Source organism: Spermophilus citellus (assembly GCF_964194105.1).
Source record: "Spermophilus citellus genome assembly, chromosome: 13".
NCBI lineage: Eukaryota > Metazoa > Chordata > Mammalia > Rodentia > Sciuridae > Spermophilus > Spermophilus citellus.
Window position 1 is genome coordinate 9351127 of NC_138193.1, and position 17266 is coordinate 9368392.

Consider the following 17266-nt stretch of genomic DNA (forward strand, 5'->3'; position numbering starts at 1 on the left):
AGCGGCCACTCAGAGGCTAATAGATCGCCAAGCAGTCACACTTATTTCTGATCACTGGGGTGCTACCGCACTGCCTGTATCCTAGGGTGGCCCAGGGCCTCTACCTGGGGTCTCCTAGGGTGCTGCCACCTTCTAGGAGCACCCATTCTGATATCAACACTGACCCCTCACCCCAAGTCCAGAGACCTGAAAAGGGGCACCCCACCCTGCCGGGACCTTCCCTGAAGCTAACGCCCAAGACTGGGCCCCTGTTCCGTTTTAGGGAACTCTAGACTGAAACCCCCAAGATAGACTGGGGACAGAGGCTGCAAAGGCCCATGAACATGGCCCTATGTCCCCCGGTACAGCCTCAGCACTGACCACTCCAGGAGTCTGGCCACATCCAAGTTCTCCCCGGAACTGGAGGCCAGATGCTTCCTCTGTGCGCCTCCCTGAGCAGGTCCACAGCCTTCGGAAGATTCTTTCCTCTGGAAAGTGGGTCGACCCCACTCCGGTCCCTCCCAGGGCAGCCAGGAGGGTTGACGGTTCCCACACACGTGGGGTGATCAGCACAGCACGGCTTATGCAGCAAGCACCCAACTTTATTTCTGTTCCCCCCCCAAATAGCTGAGGCCCCCACTATCACTGGCTCCTGCTCCCCTCCCACCCCAACACGGACTTCTTTGACCTGACAGGCTCCAGAATGGCGCCCCTGGGCACTCCTGGCCCAGACCCACCCACTGGCACACAGACTTTCTCTGCTCCCGATGCAGACCTCCCAAGGAAGGCCCGGAGCTTGGGGAGGAGAGGGAAGCGTGGCTGGAGGTCAAGCAGCCCATGGCCACCAGGGCCTCCTCTGACCAAGCCCGTTAAGGGCGAGGCTCCCTGGAAACCATGATCTGGGTGATAAGCATCCAGTCCCCTCGGGTCTGGGTTCTAGCTGGGGTTCCCACTGTGTGGCCCTGGTGGGGCCTCACCTCTTCCTGGTCTTCCCACAGGTGGTGCCCCAAGGCCACTGTCCTCCTGCCCTTCAGGGGAGAGAACTGGGCTCTCGGAGCTTCCTGGAGAGCAGAGCTGGAGACCAGGGCTACATCCTCAGCCTCTGGACATCAGGGACGGGAGGCTGTTCCAGGGGCAGAGCCAGAGAACTCCCCACTGAGGCCTGACCAAGGCAGAAGGAGGGCAGCACCATCTGTCCATGGCGGGGGCCTCAGCTACAGGAGGCTCCCAGGGGCCTTCAGGGCTAGAACTTCCTCACCCCTCAGGATCCTGGCCCTGGAGAATGTCACCTCCCATTCTCTGCATCCTCCAGGACTAGAGCAAAAGTCGAGCAGAGCTAGGCCTGCCTTCCCCTATGACAGAACCTGAGGGTCACTCTGTCCCTAGGCCCTTGGGGAACACCATGGAGAGAGGACAGAGGGAGTAGCCTGGCCTCAGAGAGTGGCCAGGTTGGGGGATAAAAGACAGGGAGGGATGCTGCCCAGAGGGACAGAGGGTTGGTGAATCCATTCTTCCAGGCAGAACCTGTGCTCCCCATTTGGGGACAGAGGCCACAAGCTCAATCTCTGAACATTCCTCTGAAGGGACTTCTGGGGACATAGTCCCCTGGCAGAGCTGGGCTCCCCAGAGCAGACACTGGCTGGTCTCTGGCCTCTGGGAGTGGGTGTATGGTGGCCTCTGGGGCCAGCCAGGGCTGCTCTAGAGCAATGCCAGGCGCTCCTGCTGCGGGGCCTGGGGAAGCAGCCAAGGCTTCCACATGGAGCTGCCTCCAGGCAGGGAGCTGCCCACTGTGTGGGCTCTCCACAGACCCAGCAGCTACACGCTGTCCTCCAGGCCTCAGGCCGTGGGTATCAGGGCTCCTGGGTCCCGCCAACAGTGCCTCCAGAAGTCTTTGCAGGTGTGGCCTGGAATCGGGGGTGGGACTCCGACCATCGCTGTCCTCCTGGAACCCTGCAGAGGAGGGACAGGAGGTCAGGCCCAAGAATCAGAGCGAGAAAGTAGATGTTCAGCTGCAAAGAGCCAGAGTTGGCTCCAGCATGCTCCAGGGTGCCCAGGCCAGCTCACAGCTGGGCGATGACCAGCCAGTCCTGCTGAGCCGCTGCCTGATACCCTCAAGACCCACACTTCTGCAGTCCCAGGGACCAGGACAACAGAGCCACCCCTCCCTCCCCACACGGTCCCTGAAATCGCCACCAGGAGACCCCATTGTTCAGATCCACGACCTCCCCATTGTGCCCCAGGCCACCCTGACCATTAGCCCACCTGACTTATCACCAGAACCTTCGCCTTCCAGGCCCTTCCTTGGGCTGCTCTGTGTATGACCACCCCTGACCTCTTCCATCTGAAGGTGCCTCAAGAGCCATTATTGTAGCCATGGCCAAGCCCCAGGAGGACACCAGGAGGACATGGCTGAGTGCCCTCAGGTCTGGTCTGCACCAGGAGAGGGTCAGGTCCTCCTTGCTGCCCCATCCAGACAAGACCAGCTCCAGCCACTTGCTTCTGTTGGAGCTCTTCCCCACTCTAGGCCCTAGTGATGTGGCCTGTTCCTAGGCTTCTCTCCACCCTGTCACTCCTGCCCACACAAAGGCTCCCAGTCAGCCCACCCTGCCGTCCGTCCTTCAGCAACAGCCAATCCACACACACCAGCCACTCCTCCCACCCAGTCCTATTGTCCTCACAGCCCACACTGTCCCTCTGGACCTGGCCCAGCATCTGAATCCACTACCACCTCCTAGGCCCCCACTCCACTTCCATTTACATGGAAGTCTTGTACATAATGAAATTTGTACATGGTATGAGTTAGGAATTGATTTCTTTTCTTTAGGCAGAAACCTAGCTGTCCCAGAACCATCTAATGACCAAGATGTTATTTCCCTTGTGATCATCAATGTCCCTTATGGAGGTCCCACTTGAGTCAAAGTCATTTCTGACCTTTCCATTCTGTTCCCTGGGCAATTGTCTATCCTTGATCTCCATTTAAAGATACTTTATATGCTACGTATTCTATAACACATTTGGAAGCATATATATTTAAACATTTTGTATACTTTATATGAATACTTCATAAACTATGACAACATGTGTTAAGGCAAATGCCTCTGCTTATTTTTCTTCAGGACTGTCTTGGCTATTATTGGCCTTTCATATTGCTATATAAATTTTAGAATCACCCTGTCAATGTCATCAAAATTGTTGGAATTTTGAATGGGAATTTATTGAATCTATAGAGCTACTTGAAGAGATGTGAATTTTTGAAACATTTTCTTGGGCCGGGGATGTAGCTCAGTACTAGAGTTCTTTCTTGGCATGTGAAAGCCCTGGGTTCAATTCCCAGGAACACCAAAAAAAAAAAAAAATAGTTTGCTTATCAATAACTGATACTTACCTAAATTTGGGGGATTTTGTTTGTTTTGGTACTGGGGACTAAACCCAGGGGTACTGTACCACTGAGCTACATTCCCAGCCTTTTTTATCTTGAGATAGAAGGTCCTAAGCAATTTAGCAAGACCCTAAGTTGCTGAGGTTGACCTCAAACTTTCAACCTTCCCAACTCGGTCTCCCAGTTGCTGGGATTACAAGTGTGCACCATCAAACCAGTTTATGTATTTAAGTATTTTTAAAATGAGTGTTTTCCTCCATTAGAAGTTTTATATAGCTTGGTCACTTTTATTCCTCAGGGTCTTGTTTTTATTAGTAGTATCAATGCTATCTTTCTCGAAAGTTATGTTTTCTGAGGGTAAATAGAAGTATAATTGATTCTGATGTAATGATTACATTTACCTTTTAAAATTACCATAGTCACCAATGTAGATTTTTCTGTTTTTAATATAATTAGTATTAGTGACAATTTTTATTTCCCTTATAGTCCTCAAACTTCTTTTTCTTGCCATATTGCAATGGGATAAGACCACTATTCTCTATATATATTGTCCCACTAGATGGGACAATAGTGGGAAATTTTGTCTTGGTCCTGGTTTAATGTTTTAACATTAAAGATGGTTTTGCTCTAGGTTTTTGGTAGACTGCATTAAGTAGAATGTTTCTTCTATTTCCAGTTGCTAAAAGGTTTTAATCACAAGTGAGTGTTGACTTTTCCAAATGCTTTCCCTACATCAATTGTGATAGTCCCCTTGTCACCTCATCTTCTCCCCTCTGCAACCTCATCTTCTACCACTTTACCCTCCCTGACCCTACTTTAGGACCAGAGCCTTCTCCAGCCCAAGTCACCCTCCCGTGTCACTCACCTCTCCCTTGGGACTCAGGGAGACTTGGGCTGCAGTCATAGAGCCTGCGGACTCGTGTGATATCTGAGGCACTGAGGTTCCATCGCTGGCCAATGTGGACACTGGGGGCCCAGAGTGGTGTGATGGTAGGCTGCCCACGCCGGCTGAAGGCAAGCCTGGAACCCAGGGGTGGGGCAAAGCCAAGTCACACTAGGGCTGGGAGGACAGGGCAGGGGAAGGAGGTTCAGAAGAGGGATGCTCACCTCCCGTAGTGCAGCACCGACGAGTAGTCATAGGGCGCCAGCATGTTGCTGCTCCGAGATTTGATGAAGTTGATTTCAAAGCCTTATTTTTAAAAAAATGCAATCTGGAGATGTATAAAAAGAACCAGCGGCAGGCACTGACAACCCACTTAGCTGTGGTTTCAGACCTTCAGCTTAAGTGTGTAATTTCCTGTACTGGTTATGGCCTTCTGTACCCCTTCCTGCTCACCCCCAGCCCTGGGAGGGATCTAAACCCATACCAGGTGATGCAGAAGTAAGGGACATGTGGCTGGCCAGGGACATGCACCTACCAGTTCTCCCTACCTCTCCTTCTCAAAATCACCTTGTATGGGCCGAATCTTTGCAGACCCCCAGCTTCTATGAAGTCACATGCTGATCAGTGTCCTGGATGCCTTGCTCCATCTACTCCTTGACCCAGCGTTAAAGGTCTGCTATCCCACCCAGGGGTGGCCATGAAGCCCCATCCCAGCAGCAGCTCCACCTTGACCTCTGCCTCAGGTCACACACCCCTCACACCTGCTGGGCAAGTGTTCTACCGCTGAGCTACACCCAGCACCTCTCTATTTTTATGAATATGTTCACATACATCTACACATTTTCCCCAAGGTCGCCTGAGCCACAAACCTTTTAAAGGTTTCTATAATTTTGTTTTTGAGAATCCCCGAAGTTTAACTCCAGAGCCAAAAGGAAGACATTAAATGAAACACAACAACAACAAACCTAAGTGGGAGATGTTTCTGACTTTGATCTGCTATTGGTTTCTATTTTATGGTCATGACCGGAACCTTGTCTTAACAGCCTTTTCAAACGTGGCGTTTCTCAGGGCAAATGTTCACGAGTATTCCAGGAGCACGTGAAAGATGTGGTCTCAGATTGCTGGGTACAGAGTCATCTGTCACTGCCACCCCCCTACAGTGTCTCTCAATCCTGGTCCCTTTGTAAGGTGTTACCCATGTGCTTCTGTCTTGGACCTCAGGTACCTTCCCTGAGCCAACACCACAGCCCCAGGGGAGCTCCCACTTCTGGTCAGAACCCTCTGCCTTCAGGAAGCCCCCCCCCCCGACTCCTCCTGTAACCCCTTGGTACCCTTCTCATATCAGTCAGTTGTCCTTCATCCTACCTCCAGAATCAGGTCACCAAGCCACAAGAGCAGGGATTCCCCCATCCCTGGAACCAGATGCCCAGCTCGCAGCAGCTGCTCACGGGCAGAGCTGGGGCCCACTCCAACACCCGCCTCCTCAGTCCCCTGGGCTCCTGATGCACATCCCTGTCAACATCCACCTGCGGTACTGCCCTGGGCCCCCTCAGCTGGCACATGCACCCTGCCATCTCCCAGCTCCTCTCTTGCTCAGTTCACCCAGATGCCATGCTCTGACGGTGACTGACGGTACCAGTGAGGAGATGAAGATGGTGACACTCCTGCTCAGGCATGATTAGGGGGCAGGCGAAGGCTCAGAGCCCAAGGCAGAGGCAGCTGGACTACTCCTCAGGTATTAGAAGCAGGAACCCCATAGGGTCAGGTAGGTGGCCAGAGCTGCTGCCCTCCTCCCCCGGCACCCCACACCTCCAGGCCCAGCCTGCCTTACCTGGCAGGATCTCATTCCAGTTGACGCGGATGTAGTTATCCCTGTCGGCCCGCGAGTGCTCATGCCAGAAGCCCAGCACATGCATAAGCTCATGCAGGACGATCCCCCGGCCTCTCCGGAGACAGGCGGGCGCCAGGGACACCACCTGCATTCCTCCGCTGCGCCCCACACCCGAGAAGCACCTGCAAGACCAGAGAGACGGCTGCTGGGGCAGCCCCGACAGGGCCAGGGCAGGCCAGGCCCTCCCTCACACCCAGGCCCAGGACAGATGAGCAGATGGCCCTCTTCCTGGACCAGCCCCAGGTTTGCTGTCCTACTCCAGGTCCCTTGACTGCCTGGCCTTCTGTGAAATGGACACAATGAAGTCTCCTTAGCAGCCCAGGTGCCAGTAAGAGATGGGCACTGATGTCATGATGGAGAACACAGGCTGCACCCAGAGCCACTGGACCCAAGTCCAAAGCTTCCACATGCACCAAGGCCTGGTGAGCTAGGATGCAGGGTACCCTACCACCCCCATCTCAGAGGCTCAGAAGATAGGGGACTCAGTCCACCTGGATGCCCACAGCACATGTAACCCCAAGAAAGGACCCAAGACCTGCCCAGACTCACACCAGAGCCTCCGGCAGATGTGGGCTCTGCAGATGAGGGCCCAGCACCTACCCTATCACCAGCTTCAGTCCTGTGGGCCCAGAACCCCTGGGGCAAACCCCTGGGGTGCACAGGGGGAATCTGAGCCCAGGAAAAGGAGCCTGGAAACAGGCCATCAACCCCACCCAGGTCCTACTGTGCTGGCCACAAAAGAAAGCCGAGAGCCGCAACCCCAGAGCACTCACCCTGACATGGGGATGATGGAGATGAAGTCTCTCTGGCCCTGGTAGGTGACAAACCTGATGCAGGTGACACGTTCGAACTCCTCCAGTGCCTCCAGGATGACCTGGCGGCTGGGCTCATCTGGAGGAGACACGGCCTGACTAAAGCCCCAGCTGAGGTCCAGAGCCCTCCAGCCCTGTGACGTCCACATGGGGGCTGGGAGTGGTGCTTCCGGCTCACTCCCCCCAAGCTGTCAGACAGAAGCAGCCTCAGGGAAGAAGGCGGAGCTCCAGACAGACCCTAGCTGTGTGACCATGTGGCCCGCGGGGACCAGACAGTCCCATGTGGACCCTCTCCATCTCTCCCGGCTCAGGAGACCCTGGGAACAAAAGGACCCTCATAGAAGGGCCCTTTGGGGAGGAGAAAGGATGTGGCCACCCAAGGAAAGGGGGGGAAGCCAGACAGGAGCCCAGCGCACGAGGAAGGGGCTGGGCCAGCAAGGGGCACTACACCCCACCTACTCACCATACTTGCTGGAGAGCAGGAAGGGGACCTCCACAGCACCGCTGGCACTCTTGGGCCACTTGTTGCTGGTCACTGACAATAGTCGAAAGGGACTCTGAGGAGAGAGGACATCTCAGAGATGTCTAGGAACACAGGCCACCCAAGTTTTGTGCCCCAAGGGTACCTGACCCCCGGCCACCAGAACCCTAAAGATGTGACAGGTGGGTCATGGTGTGTGGATAGAGAGGCCATTGGAAGAGGGACAGAAGCACAGGAAGTGAACAGGCCAGCCATGTGGATTTTTTTTTTTTTTTGAGGGATTGGACCTGGGGCGCTTGACCACTGAGCCGCAGTCCTTTTTATTTTTTGAGACGGGGTCTTGCTAAGTTGCTGAGACTGGCCTTGAACTTGCCCTCCTCCTGCCTCAGCCTCCCTAGCTGCTGAGATGACAGGTGCCACCACCACACCTGGCACTAGCCATGTGAATTGTGATGCTCAACACCCAACCCTTGGTCCAGGAGGTCACAGAACTTGTAACTCATTCTATTAAGTAGATAAAAAGAAGATTGGTGCCCGAGATTGGCCAGGCGTCCCAGGGCTGTGAGCTCCAGCCAGCAGCCCCACCCTAGCACCCCAGCAGAGCACTCCGCCCTCAGAGCAGCCCTGACTGTGGAAAGCGGATGGGGACAGGGACATTCAGGGTAATGCTAAGGCAATACCCTGGCCCTGGCCATTCCCTCGTTTTCCCGCCAACCAGAACTCTTGCAAGTGTAGGCTCCACAGGTCCCAGCAGTCCTGCCCCAAAGGCCAAAGAAGGCTGCTTGATCTTGCTCGGGGTGGAGTGGGGTCACTTGACCAGCTCCCTGCCCCTGGGCTTCACGTAGCTGTGCTGGCCTCTGGCTCTCCAGCGCAGAGACCAGGTGGGCTTGCTTCCCACCCCACACTGCCCCACTCAGGAGCCTCCTGCTGAGTGGCTGAGAATACAGTGTCGCTCTCCTGAACCCTGTCCCCTCTCCCCCGCAGGCCAGCCCAGTTCCCACCAGCCCCTTCCCTTCTCACTTGGCCCCTCGTCCTGGCTGCCCCTCACCTGGGTCACCGTGGCCACCCAGCTCCTCCCACCCCAGTCTCTCAGCCTGTGCCCCGCCCCCCCCCTCCAGTGCTTCCCGAGTACCCCTCCCCGGCAGGGTACTGAGCAGGGCCCAAGGGCTCCAACCTCCTCCAGGAAGCCCTCTTGGGCTGAGGCTAGTGCCACTTGAGCTGTCACCTTCCCTCAGTTCAGGCTTCTTGTTCCCAATAGAGCAGTCACCCTGACCTTGGCAAAAAGAGGTGTCTCTCCAAGTATGAGAAACAAAGATGTCAAGCCCCCTGGACACCTCGGGGTGGGCACCGAGGGTGCTGTCCTCACATGGTCACACTCACCGGCCGGATGATGTCCCCCTCCACCAGGAAGCTGCTGTCTGGGGTCTCCTCCGGGATGAGCCCTGGGAGGAAGGGAGAAGGATGTGCGTTGGCCCAGGCGGCTCGGGACGGGCTCTGGCAGAGGCCTCCTTCAGCTTTGGAGCCAGAGTATCTCCGAGTGCTGAGACTGTGTGACCTCAGATTGGTCACACGGCCCCTGTGAGACTCAGTCTCCAGTCACACGTGTTGCCTCTTAGCCCGAGGCGTCCATCCCCTGCTCAAACACAACCCACAGCTCCCACAGTCCTTCGGGTCCAGACCCAATGCCAGGTCCTTTGCTGTTAAGAGGTGGCCCCCAGCTGTCTCCCCTCCCCCACTCCTGCCCAAGTCCCTCTCCTGAGGATCTGCTCCTCGTCTCCTGCTCACCTCATTTTCCTTGCTACCTCTACCCACCTGTCACACTCAGGCCCCCAGGTGACAGGGGGGGGAAATCCTGTTCACACCACCATGGATGGGGACCCGCGCCAGCTCCCATACGCCCCTCCCCACAGTGGCTGTCTGTGTTCCTCCTCAGACATGGTGGCTTCTGCAAGTGACCTAAGGAGGGAGCCATCTCCAGGGGACCACGAGGGAAGCAGGAAAGGGCTGAGAAGAACACAGGGGGCTGGTCCCCTGGCAGCGCTGGGCCACAGACGGCACCCCTGCCCTGTCCCAAAGTGGCTCCCTTTGGCCAACGTTATGCTCAGGAAACAGGGACAGCTGGGTGGCTCTGGTGGCCATCACTCACAGGTGCTGTCAGTAAGGGGTGCTGCCAGGGCGTGGGCAGCCATTAGCGAGGTGGCAGGTTCTCCATTAGCTGGTGCCACCAGCTCAGGAGAGTTCTCTCCACGGCCTCTGATAGTCAACGCCAAGAAAGACTCTTGGCGATGGTACCTCCAGACCACCCATGATGACAGAGCAGGAAAAGGTGCCAGGGCTCCTAGTTGGCTCCAAGATGGCGCCCACAGCCATCAGACTCCCACCCACCCCAGGGCCAGGTCACTAGTGCCTCCCCAATGCTTCAGCCCGCGACAGCTGTGACATGGGAACTCCGGTCTTCTTTTGTACCAGTTTTGTCCCAGGCTGCCTGTGTGCACTCAGTTTCAGCAGAGATCTCCAAATGGGGGGTCCTGAGTCTCAGTACCCCTAGCCTGGTTACGCCTGCAGCCTGTCCCTCACAGTGCTTGAGGCATTTTCCAACATGTGCTGATGATAAAGCTTAGCGCCCAGGTCAGAGAGCCCGGTAACCTTTACTTCCCTCAGGCCAATTTTTAAAAAGGCCTGTGGTGTTTACAACCCACTGGAAAAGACAGAGGAAAAGTCCATGTAAGAATTTGCCTTGAGCCAGGGGCAGTGGCACCTGCCTGTAATCCCAGCAGTTCAGGAGGCTGAGGCAGGAGGATCTCAAATTCAAAGTCAGCCTCAGCAATTTAGCAAGGCCTGAAGCAACTCAGTGAGACCCTGTCTCTAAATAAATTAAAAAGGGCTGGGGATGTGGCTCAGTGATTGGGTACCCCTGGGTTCATTCCTCAGTACCAAAAAAGTACCAGAACCTCTACCTACTTAGAGCCCACTCAGCCAGATTCTGCCCCTCGGCTCTTTCTGCAGATCCAAGTGTTGGGATCCAGGTGTTTTTATGTCACATGACCCATGCCATGCCCCTCCAGGCCAGAGAGGACAGTGTCCTTACCTTGGTTAATCGCAGGGATGTCCTTGACCCAGGACACCTGGGTCTCTTCAGAGGTGAGGCCTTCTGGGACCCCGGTGTCACAAGCTCCTGGACATCTGGAGGCTAAGGATGCTCCAAGGATCCAACCTGGTCCAGACAGAGGGATGCAACTGCTTAGCTTCCCAGAGTGCCCCATGAGTGAGGCAGAAGAGGTGACATAGGGTGACTCTGGGATGCCAAACTGTAAGACCCAGCCCTTCATGAAGGATAGGCCCCTGGTAGGAGTATCACCTGGCCTCCCCACTCAGCCCCAGTGGTGACAAGGCCTAGCCAACTTCAAGGAGGGAGGTCCCTTCCAGGACCAACACTTGGCTTAAAAATGCATGAGCTGCTATGTGGCAGAAGATGGCGGCAGGAGTGGGGCAGAACCGGGGCTCAGCTGCTAAGGACAGTGGCCAGGGCAGGGCTGGCCTCAGACCCGCTCTTCAGCTCCTTTTGTCAGCCCAGGCTTTCGGAAAATGGGCTCAGCATGGGTGATTCTTGCCCTGTCCAGGCTAGAGTGGGGACCCCTACCCCAAAATAAGTAGGTCTGTCTGCTGCCAGCTAGGGCCTCTGCTCCCAAGGCTTTCAGGAGGTCCCCACCACAGCCCCCAGGGGCTGACTTCCAGGAACACCCTGAAAGGTGCCATTAAGCTCAGTTAAGATCTCTGCAGCCGCCCTTACCAGCCTTCCCATGGAGCCCTACAGGCTGGGCCCATCAGGAGGGGGCAGGCAGCCAGCTTACCTGGCAAGGCCAGCAGAGCCAGCCCCCAAAGCCAGAGGCCTGCCATGCTCCCGGTGGTGGGTTCCTGCAGCCCCCACAAGCACACGGACTAACCCTCGTGGGATGAAACAGCCTGCTGGCAGGTCTTAGCCCACCGCCCCCATTAAATAGCTTTTCCAGCTCCCACCTGCAGCCCCTCCTCCATCTAGGGCCCCGCCTAGGCACCTCCAGCTGCAGCCCCTCCAACTACAGCCACCTTCACCTGTGGCCCTCCCCATAGCTTCCCCTGCAGCCCCTCCCACTCCTACCTGTGGCCCCCACCACCAGCCCAGGCCTGAGCCTCTGGACCCTGGCCCAACCCCTGATGGCTGAAGGGGATGAAGAGGCCTGGACGTAGACTTGGTGGACTTGGGAGATCCTCTGCCGCCAGCAGAGGGCAGAGAAATGCTGTGGGAAGGAGCTCCCTCGGGCACAGTGGAGGATCAGTGCTGGAAGGTCCTCCTCCTGCAGCTCCCCAGCCCCTTTCCTGTCCCACCCTGGGCTCAGACATGGAAAAGCCACCTGAGTCCCCAAGGTACCCCAGTGTATCTGTGGATGGAGGGAAAGGCCTCACAGGCTTTATAAGTTGTTTTTTTTTTTTTTTTTTTAATCATGAATGTAGAAAAGTGCACCATTCTAAGTGCGGGCTCTATGGATCAGCACACCTCAAACACCACATCACCAGCACCCAGAGAAGCCTGCATGCGGGAGGAAGGAAACTTCTAGGTACTCAGACCCTCATATGGACCCACAGCAGCCCCGCACAACCAGCCAGTGTTGCTATGTCACAGATTCAGAAAGTTCCTTACCTATCTTCCTCCTCTTCATCACTAGCAAGGTCACCCAGGGACCCCATCTGGATTGAAATCCTGCAACAAGTCAGCCCTGGTCAGGAACTGGTGGCACTCAGAACCACACTGATGCCCAAAGAAGGAAGTGACAGGCCTGAGGACCCTGGCTTGGTCCACTAGGGCTTCTCACATTCCCATTCTACCTGGAGTCCAGCGATTCTCAAGACAGAATGGGGATCCCAAGGAAGAGGAGAGAAGGCACCGCCCTGCTGCCCAGCAGGGAGCTGACAGGTGCCCACGCCCGGGATGGGTATGCTGACCGGTTTGTTGTGATCATCATTCACACTGAATCCATGTGGCAAAGCCCCGTGTTGTACACCTATAACAAATGTTGTCAATTACACCTCAATACTATTGGGGGAAAATAACATTAAAAAATGCATGGAGCTGACCGCTTCACCAGAGTGCTCAGAAAACGAAAAGAAGATTCACCCTGTTCGGGCAGAGAAACAGATTCTTGTAAGAAATGCAGCTCACCTGCAGGACATTCTGACAAATGAACTAAGCCAGTCACAACAAAACTGCAAGATCCACTTATTGATGGACCTAGAGTTGTCAAATCCATAGGCAGAAGTTGAAGAAGGGCCACCTGGGGCTGGGGTTGGGGACTTAGTGTGCAATCCGCAGATTTTCCATTTTGCAAGATGGGAAGTTCTAGAAGGCTGCACATGACACTGTCTGCACCCAACAACTACTCAACTCTTAAAAGGGTAATAATCAGTGGGATGACATGGACATCCTTACCCTAAATACATGTATGAAAATATGAATGGTGTAACTCTACTTTGTGTTCAATCAGAGACATGAAAAATTGTGTAATATGAATTGAATTGCATTCTGCTGTCACATATTGCTAATTAGAATAAATAAAATATGGGGCTGGGGATGTGGCTCAAGCGGTAGCGCGCTCGCCTGGCATGCGTGCGGCCCGGGTTCGATCCTCAGCACCACATACAAACAAAGATGTTGTGTCCGCCATAAACTAAAAAATAAATATTAAAAATTCTCTCTCTCTCTCTCACTCTCTCTTTAAAAAAAAAGAATAAATAAAATAAAGGTTAAAAATGGTAATAATGGTACACTGTTGTTTTTATCACCACTATTAAAAATAAGCCAGGTGCTGTGGTACTCACCTGTAATTTCAGCATCTCAGGAGGCTGAGGAAAGAGGATCGCAAGTTCAAAGCCAGCCTCAGCAACTTAACGAGGCCCTAAACAACTCAACAAGACCCCGTGTCTAAATAAAATACCAAAAAGGGCTGGGGATGTGGCTCAGTGGTTAAGTAGCCCTGAATTCAGCACAAAAAAATAAGAATAAAAAACTGGGTCCCTAACTATTGAACACAATGCCCCCCTCAAAAAAGCCAGACACTCAGAATGATGGAAGACAGTTTTGGGGGGAAGGGGCAGAGAGGTTGAGTGAGTCCTGGAGGAAAAAATGGAGTGGGCTGGGTGACACTTTGAGAGGCTTGAAGTGTCATGGTGAGGCTCCCGCATGGCCACCCCCTTGGGCTCAGCACTTCTGCTCCCTGGCAGATCACAGCACCGGCCCCAGCCTCAGCACGTACCCCTCTGCTTCTGGCTTGGGATGGTTCCCTGTTCCAGGTGTCCACAGACGCTATGTCCTGTGCTGGGCACTCACCTGATGTTCAGTGAGGACACGCTAGTGGGGTGGGTATGAAAGCTACTAATCCCTAGTGATATGTCCCCTCATCACACACCGGGCCACATCTCTTCTGGGGACAAGGAATGGCTCTGAAACGGGAGTTCCTATGAACCCCGGCCCGGGTGAGGCCTGGGGGCACAGCCCAGCCTGGACAAGCCCAGGTGAGGCCTGGGCCTGGCCAGGGCAGGGGGTGCGGTGAGAGTTGAGAGACTGCTGCTTCCTTCCAAGCCTTCCCCAAGAATGAACTTGAGACCAGACACTCGGGGAGTTGCTTTTTTTTTTTAACAAAACAATATTTTATTGACACATCCACAATGTTCTTATAAATATAAAGTGCTAAGTTTCCAACCCCCGCCCACAGGGCTGGGAGGAAGTGGGGGAGGGAGCCTTAAATGTCAGTTGAACACAAATAATTTTCCAGCACCAACATGGGCGGGCAAGAAACGCTCACGTATGCGTAAGCAAGAGGTCAGAGGTCCGGAACACGACACACGCCTCACTTTCCAAGTTCCTAGCTCCCCCAGGAGCTTGGCTTGGGCTCCAGGACCCAGAGTGGACACCCCTAGACAGGGCTCCCTGTTGTCACAGCTTGTTCCTTAGGGCTCTCGGGCTGCCAAGGGTTTCAACATGGTGAAGGGACCAGAGAGTCCATGAATGTAGAGTCCAGTCATTTCTACCACAGGAGTGGAGGGGAAAGCAGATGTGCCTCTGCTCTGTCCCCTCCTAAGGGCCAGCCCTTGAACTCCCAGCAGAAGAGCACCAGGTGGGAAGGCCAGTCCCCCAGGGGATGCAACAGGCCTCCAAAGACGAGGGGGATGCTCTAGGCCATCGGGAGCCCACCTGTCCCCACTCGGCTCCTCCTAGAAATTGTGAGGGCCAACGTGGTAGGGAGGCAGGCAGAGGGTCCCTGCCTCAGTGACACAGCACCTGAGTCTCAAACTGCAGCAACTGCCCCATGAAACTGAAGTTGGGGGAGATGACTCCGCGGCGTTGCTTAACAAAGTCGAAGGCCTCATCCAGCCGCACCCGGCGGCTCTGTATCAGGTACGCCAGGCAGATGGTGGCAGAGCGGGAAATGCCCGCTTGGCAGTGGACCAGCACCCGGCCTCCGCTGTTCTTCACCAGGTCTGCAAAGGAGATGGGGACGGGAGTCAGCTCGGAAGATGCCCAGGCGAGAAGGCGGCGCCCTCAATCTCCTCCCCTGAGGTTCCTCTTACCGATGAAGCCTATGGCCTCCTGGAACCAGGCACTGATGTCCACCATCTGGTTGTCCTCCACCGGGATGCTCTTGTAGAGGAAAAGGCCCTCAAAGTGGTTGGGGCAGCTAGCAGAGACGTTGAGGACGGCTGTGATGCCACAGGCCTGCAGCCCTTGTAGGTCAGAGGAGTGGCTGCAGCTGCCCAGGTACAGGTAGGGCAAGATCTCCACCGGTCCACCCTGGAGGAGAGAGGGGGTGGTGAGACCTCCTCAGCCTTAAGGGACAGTGTGAGCCCGACAGGCAGACACGGACTAGCCCCAGACAAGAGGAGCCCTTGGCCAGACCCTGACCAGAGACACATGTCAGGAATGTGAGAAGGACACAAGGGGACACCATACAGATACACACTCACAAATTAGCCCACCCACCTCATTCCCCAAAGCACCCATGAGAACATAACCCATGCCCTTTGCATGCGGCCACACACACACAGGCAGACTCCTCGCTCTCCCCAGAGGCTAGCCAGGGGAGGGAGGACAGTGACAAGAAGCCCTGATCTCAGCTCACCTGGTCATAGATGGGAACCCTGAGGTCGGAGCTACTGGTTTCGGTGGCTGTGGGGGCCAGCGCCGGGGCAGGGGATTCAGAGCACAGATCGGGACAGCAGGACTGGAAGCTGTCGAAGCCTCCTGCAGGAAGAGCGCGGGCAGGTTAGCCAGGAGGGCCGGGCAGGGCTGGCCAGGGCCGGGCGCGGGCAGGCGGGCGGGCTCGGGTCTCACCTCGCAGGAAGCATACGGCGGTGGCCCCGGCGCGGGTCTCGTGTAGCAGCGCCGAGAGCAGCAGGTGCGCGGGGCCATCGGGCCGGAGTTCTGCCACCGAGGCGCTGCCTTCGTCCAGCACCACCGCGCGCGCCAGTTCCCCGCGGGCCAGGCGCGCCAGCAGCGCACGATCCGGCAGCAGGCAGGCGAGGGCGGCAGCGGGCGGGCCGCGCGCGCGTCGCCGCAGCAGCGCGTTCCAGGGCACAGGCCGCGCGGCGCGCACGTGTCGCCGGCAGAAAGCTAGGAAGGGGCGGCAGTCGAGCAGCAGTGTGCGCTCGGCCTCCCGCGGCTCCCGCAGCAGCGCCCCCAGCGCCGCGCACTCCAGCTCCCGCGCCGCCTCCAGCCCCATGCCCAGCCGCTGCCCTTAGCCTCTGCCTCTCTCGCCTCTCGCTCGTCTTCCGGGCTCCGCGGCGCTCGCTCAGCCTGATCTATCGCCTCTGGGCACTCGCTGCCGCGCCCGGGCTTAAGTACTGGGGGGCCGGGCTCCCGGGTCACCATACAAGGGCAGAGCAGGAAGGCGCCGGCGCCGCCCCCGCGGCCTCTCGTGGGGCGCTGGCCGGGCGGCCTGGCGCCCCCGGGGCGGGCTGGGGAGGGGAGCCCCAGGGGAGGAAACCGGGGCCAGTTCCTAAGGCGGGGGTGTTCGCCGGAGTCTTGGGGTCCGAACGCGCCCCTCCCGGATCTTTGCACCCCAGCTCGGAAGATTGCTCCCGCCCTTTGACCGGCTTTAAGCCTTTCAGCCCTTGGGAACTCAGTTTCTCAGATGATGCCCTTCTGGCCTTTGGGGTTCCTTGGTCCCTGATGCCCTTCTGGCCATTGGGGTCCCTGGTCCCTGCTTCCTCTGCCTTTTCCTTTTCTCGGGGTTTTCTTCCTAGGAGTTTGTTAGAACAAAAATCTGTCGCAGATGATCCTACAAGGGAGAATGGGGCGTCCCTACTGGGAGACCTTAGGCAGGAGGGTCTTTCTCTCCCCTGCCCCTCTTACCCCCCACCCCAATTGCTTAGATGAGACCAATCTGCTTCTTGAGGCAGGTTAGTGGCCAGGCTAGCCAGAACATAGTCTCTTGACTCCAAACCCCTGGACTTTGGCATAGTGGGGGTGAGCTTGCTTTCAGAGGGGAAAGCAGGGGCCACTGATGAGTTTCCAGTTATGAGTGAGGCAGAGCTTCTTCCCCTGGGGCCCAGGGAAACCCCCAGGGGCCCAGAGAGAAGCATTTCCCCATGTCACAGGCTGGCTCTGAAGGGGAACTCTGCTGACGCTGCTGGGCTCTCCCTGGGCCTTGCCTGGTGGGAATTTCAAGGGGAAGAAGGAGAACCACTGACAGAGCCTGCCTCCTCCACAGCCCCCAGCCCATCAGCATGACACCCTCTCCCCAGATGGCAGGGGCCTGGGACCTTTGGCAGGAACACTCCAGCAATCAGAATGCAGAACCCAGTGATCGCA

At 56.2% G+C, this 17266-nt stretch overlaps 2 protein-coding genes across 2 annotated transcripts; both read right to left on the reverse strand.

Annotated features, from left to right (window-relative positions):
• Nucleotides 1-1537: 1537 nt before the first annotated feature.
• On the reverse strand, nt 1538-11322 carry ASTL (astacin like metalloendopeptidase; the record flags this gene model as incomplete). The annotated part of the gene is made up of 9 exons (XM_081264561.1): nt 1538-1929; nt 4224-4378; nt 4466-4547; nt 6073-6254; nt 6906-7023; nt 7408-7501; nt 8806-8867; nt 10514-10639; nt 11277-11322. The coding sequence occupies 9 exons, from the start codon at nt 11320-11322 to the stop codon at nt 1538-1540; spliced, it is 1257 nt and encodes a 418-aa protein (XP_081120687.1).
• Nucleotides 11323-14137: 2815 nt separating this feature from the next.
• Nucleotides 14138-16664, reverse strand: DUSP2 (dual specificity phosphatase 2). The gene is made up of 4 exons (XM_081264783.1): nt 15788-16664; nt 15576-15697; nt 15028-15247; nt 14138-14937 (listed from the first exon to the last, which is right to left on the reverse strand). The coding sequence occupies exons 1-4, from the start codon at nt 16173-16175 to the stop codon at nt 14723-14725; spliced, it is 945 nt and encodes a 314-aa protein (XP_081120909.1). The 5' UTR covers nt 16176-16664; the 3' UTR covers nt 14138-14722.
• Nucleotides 16665-17266: the final 602 nt, after the last annotated feature.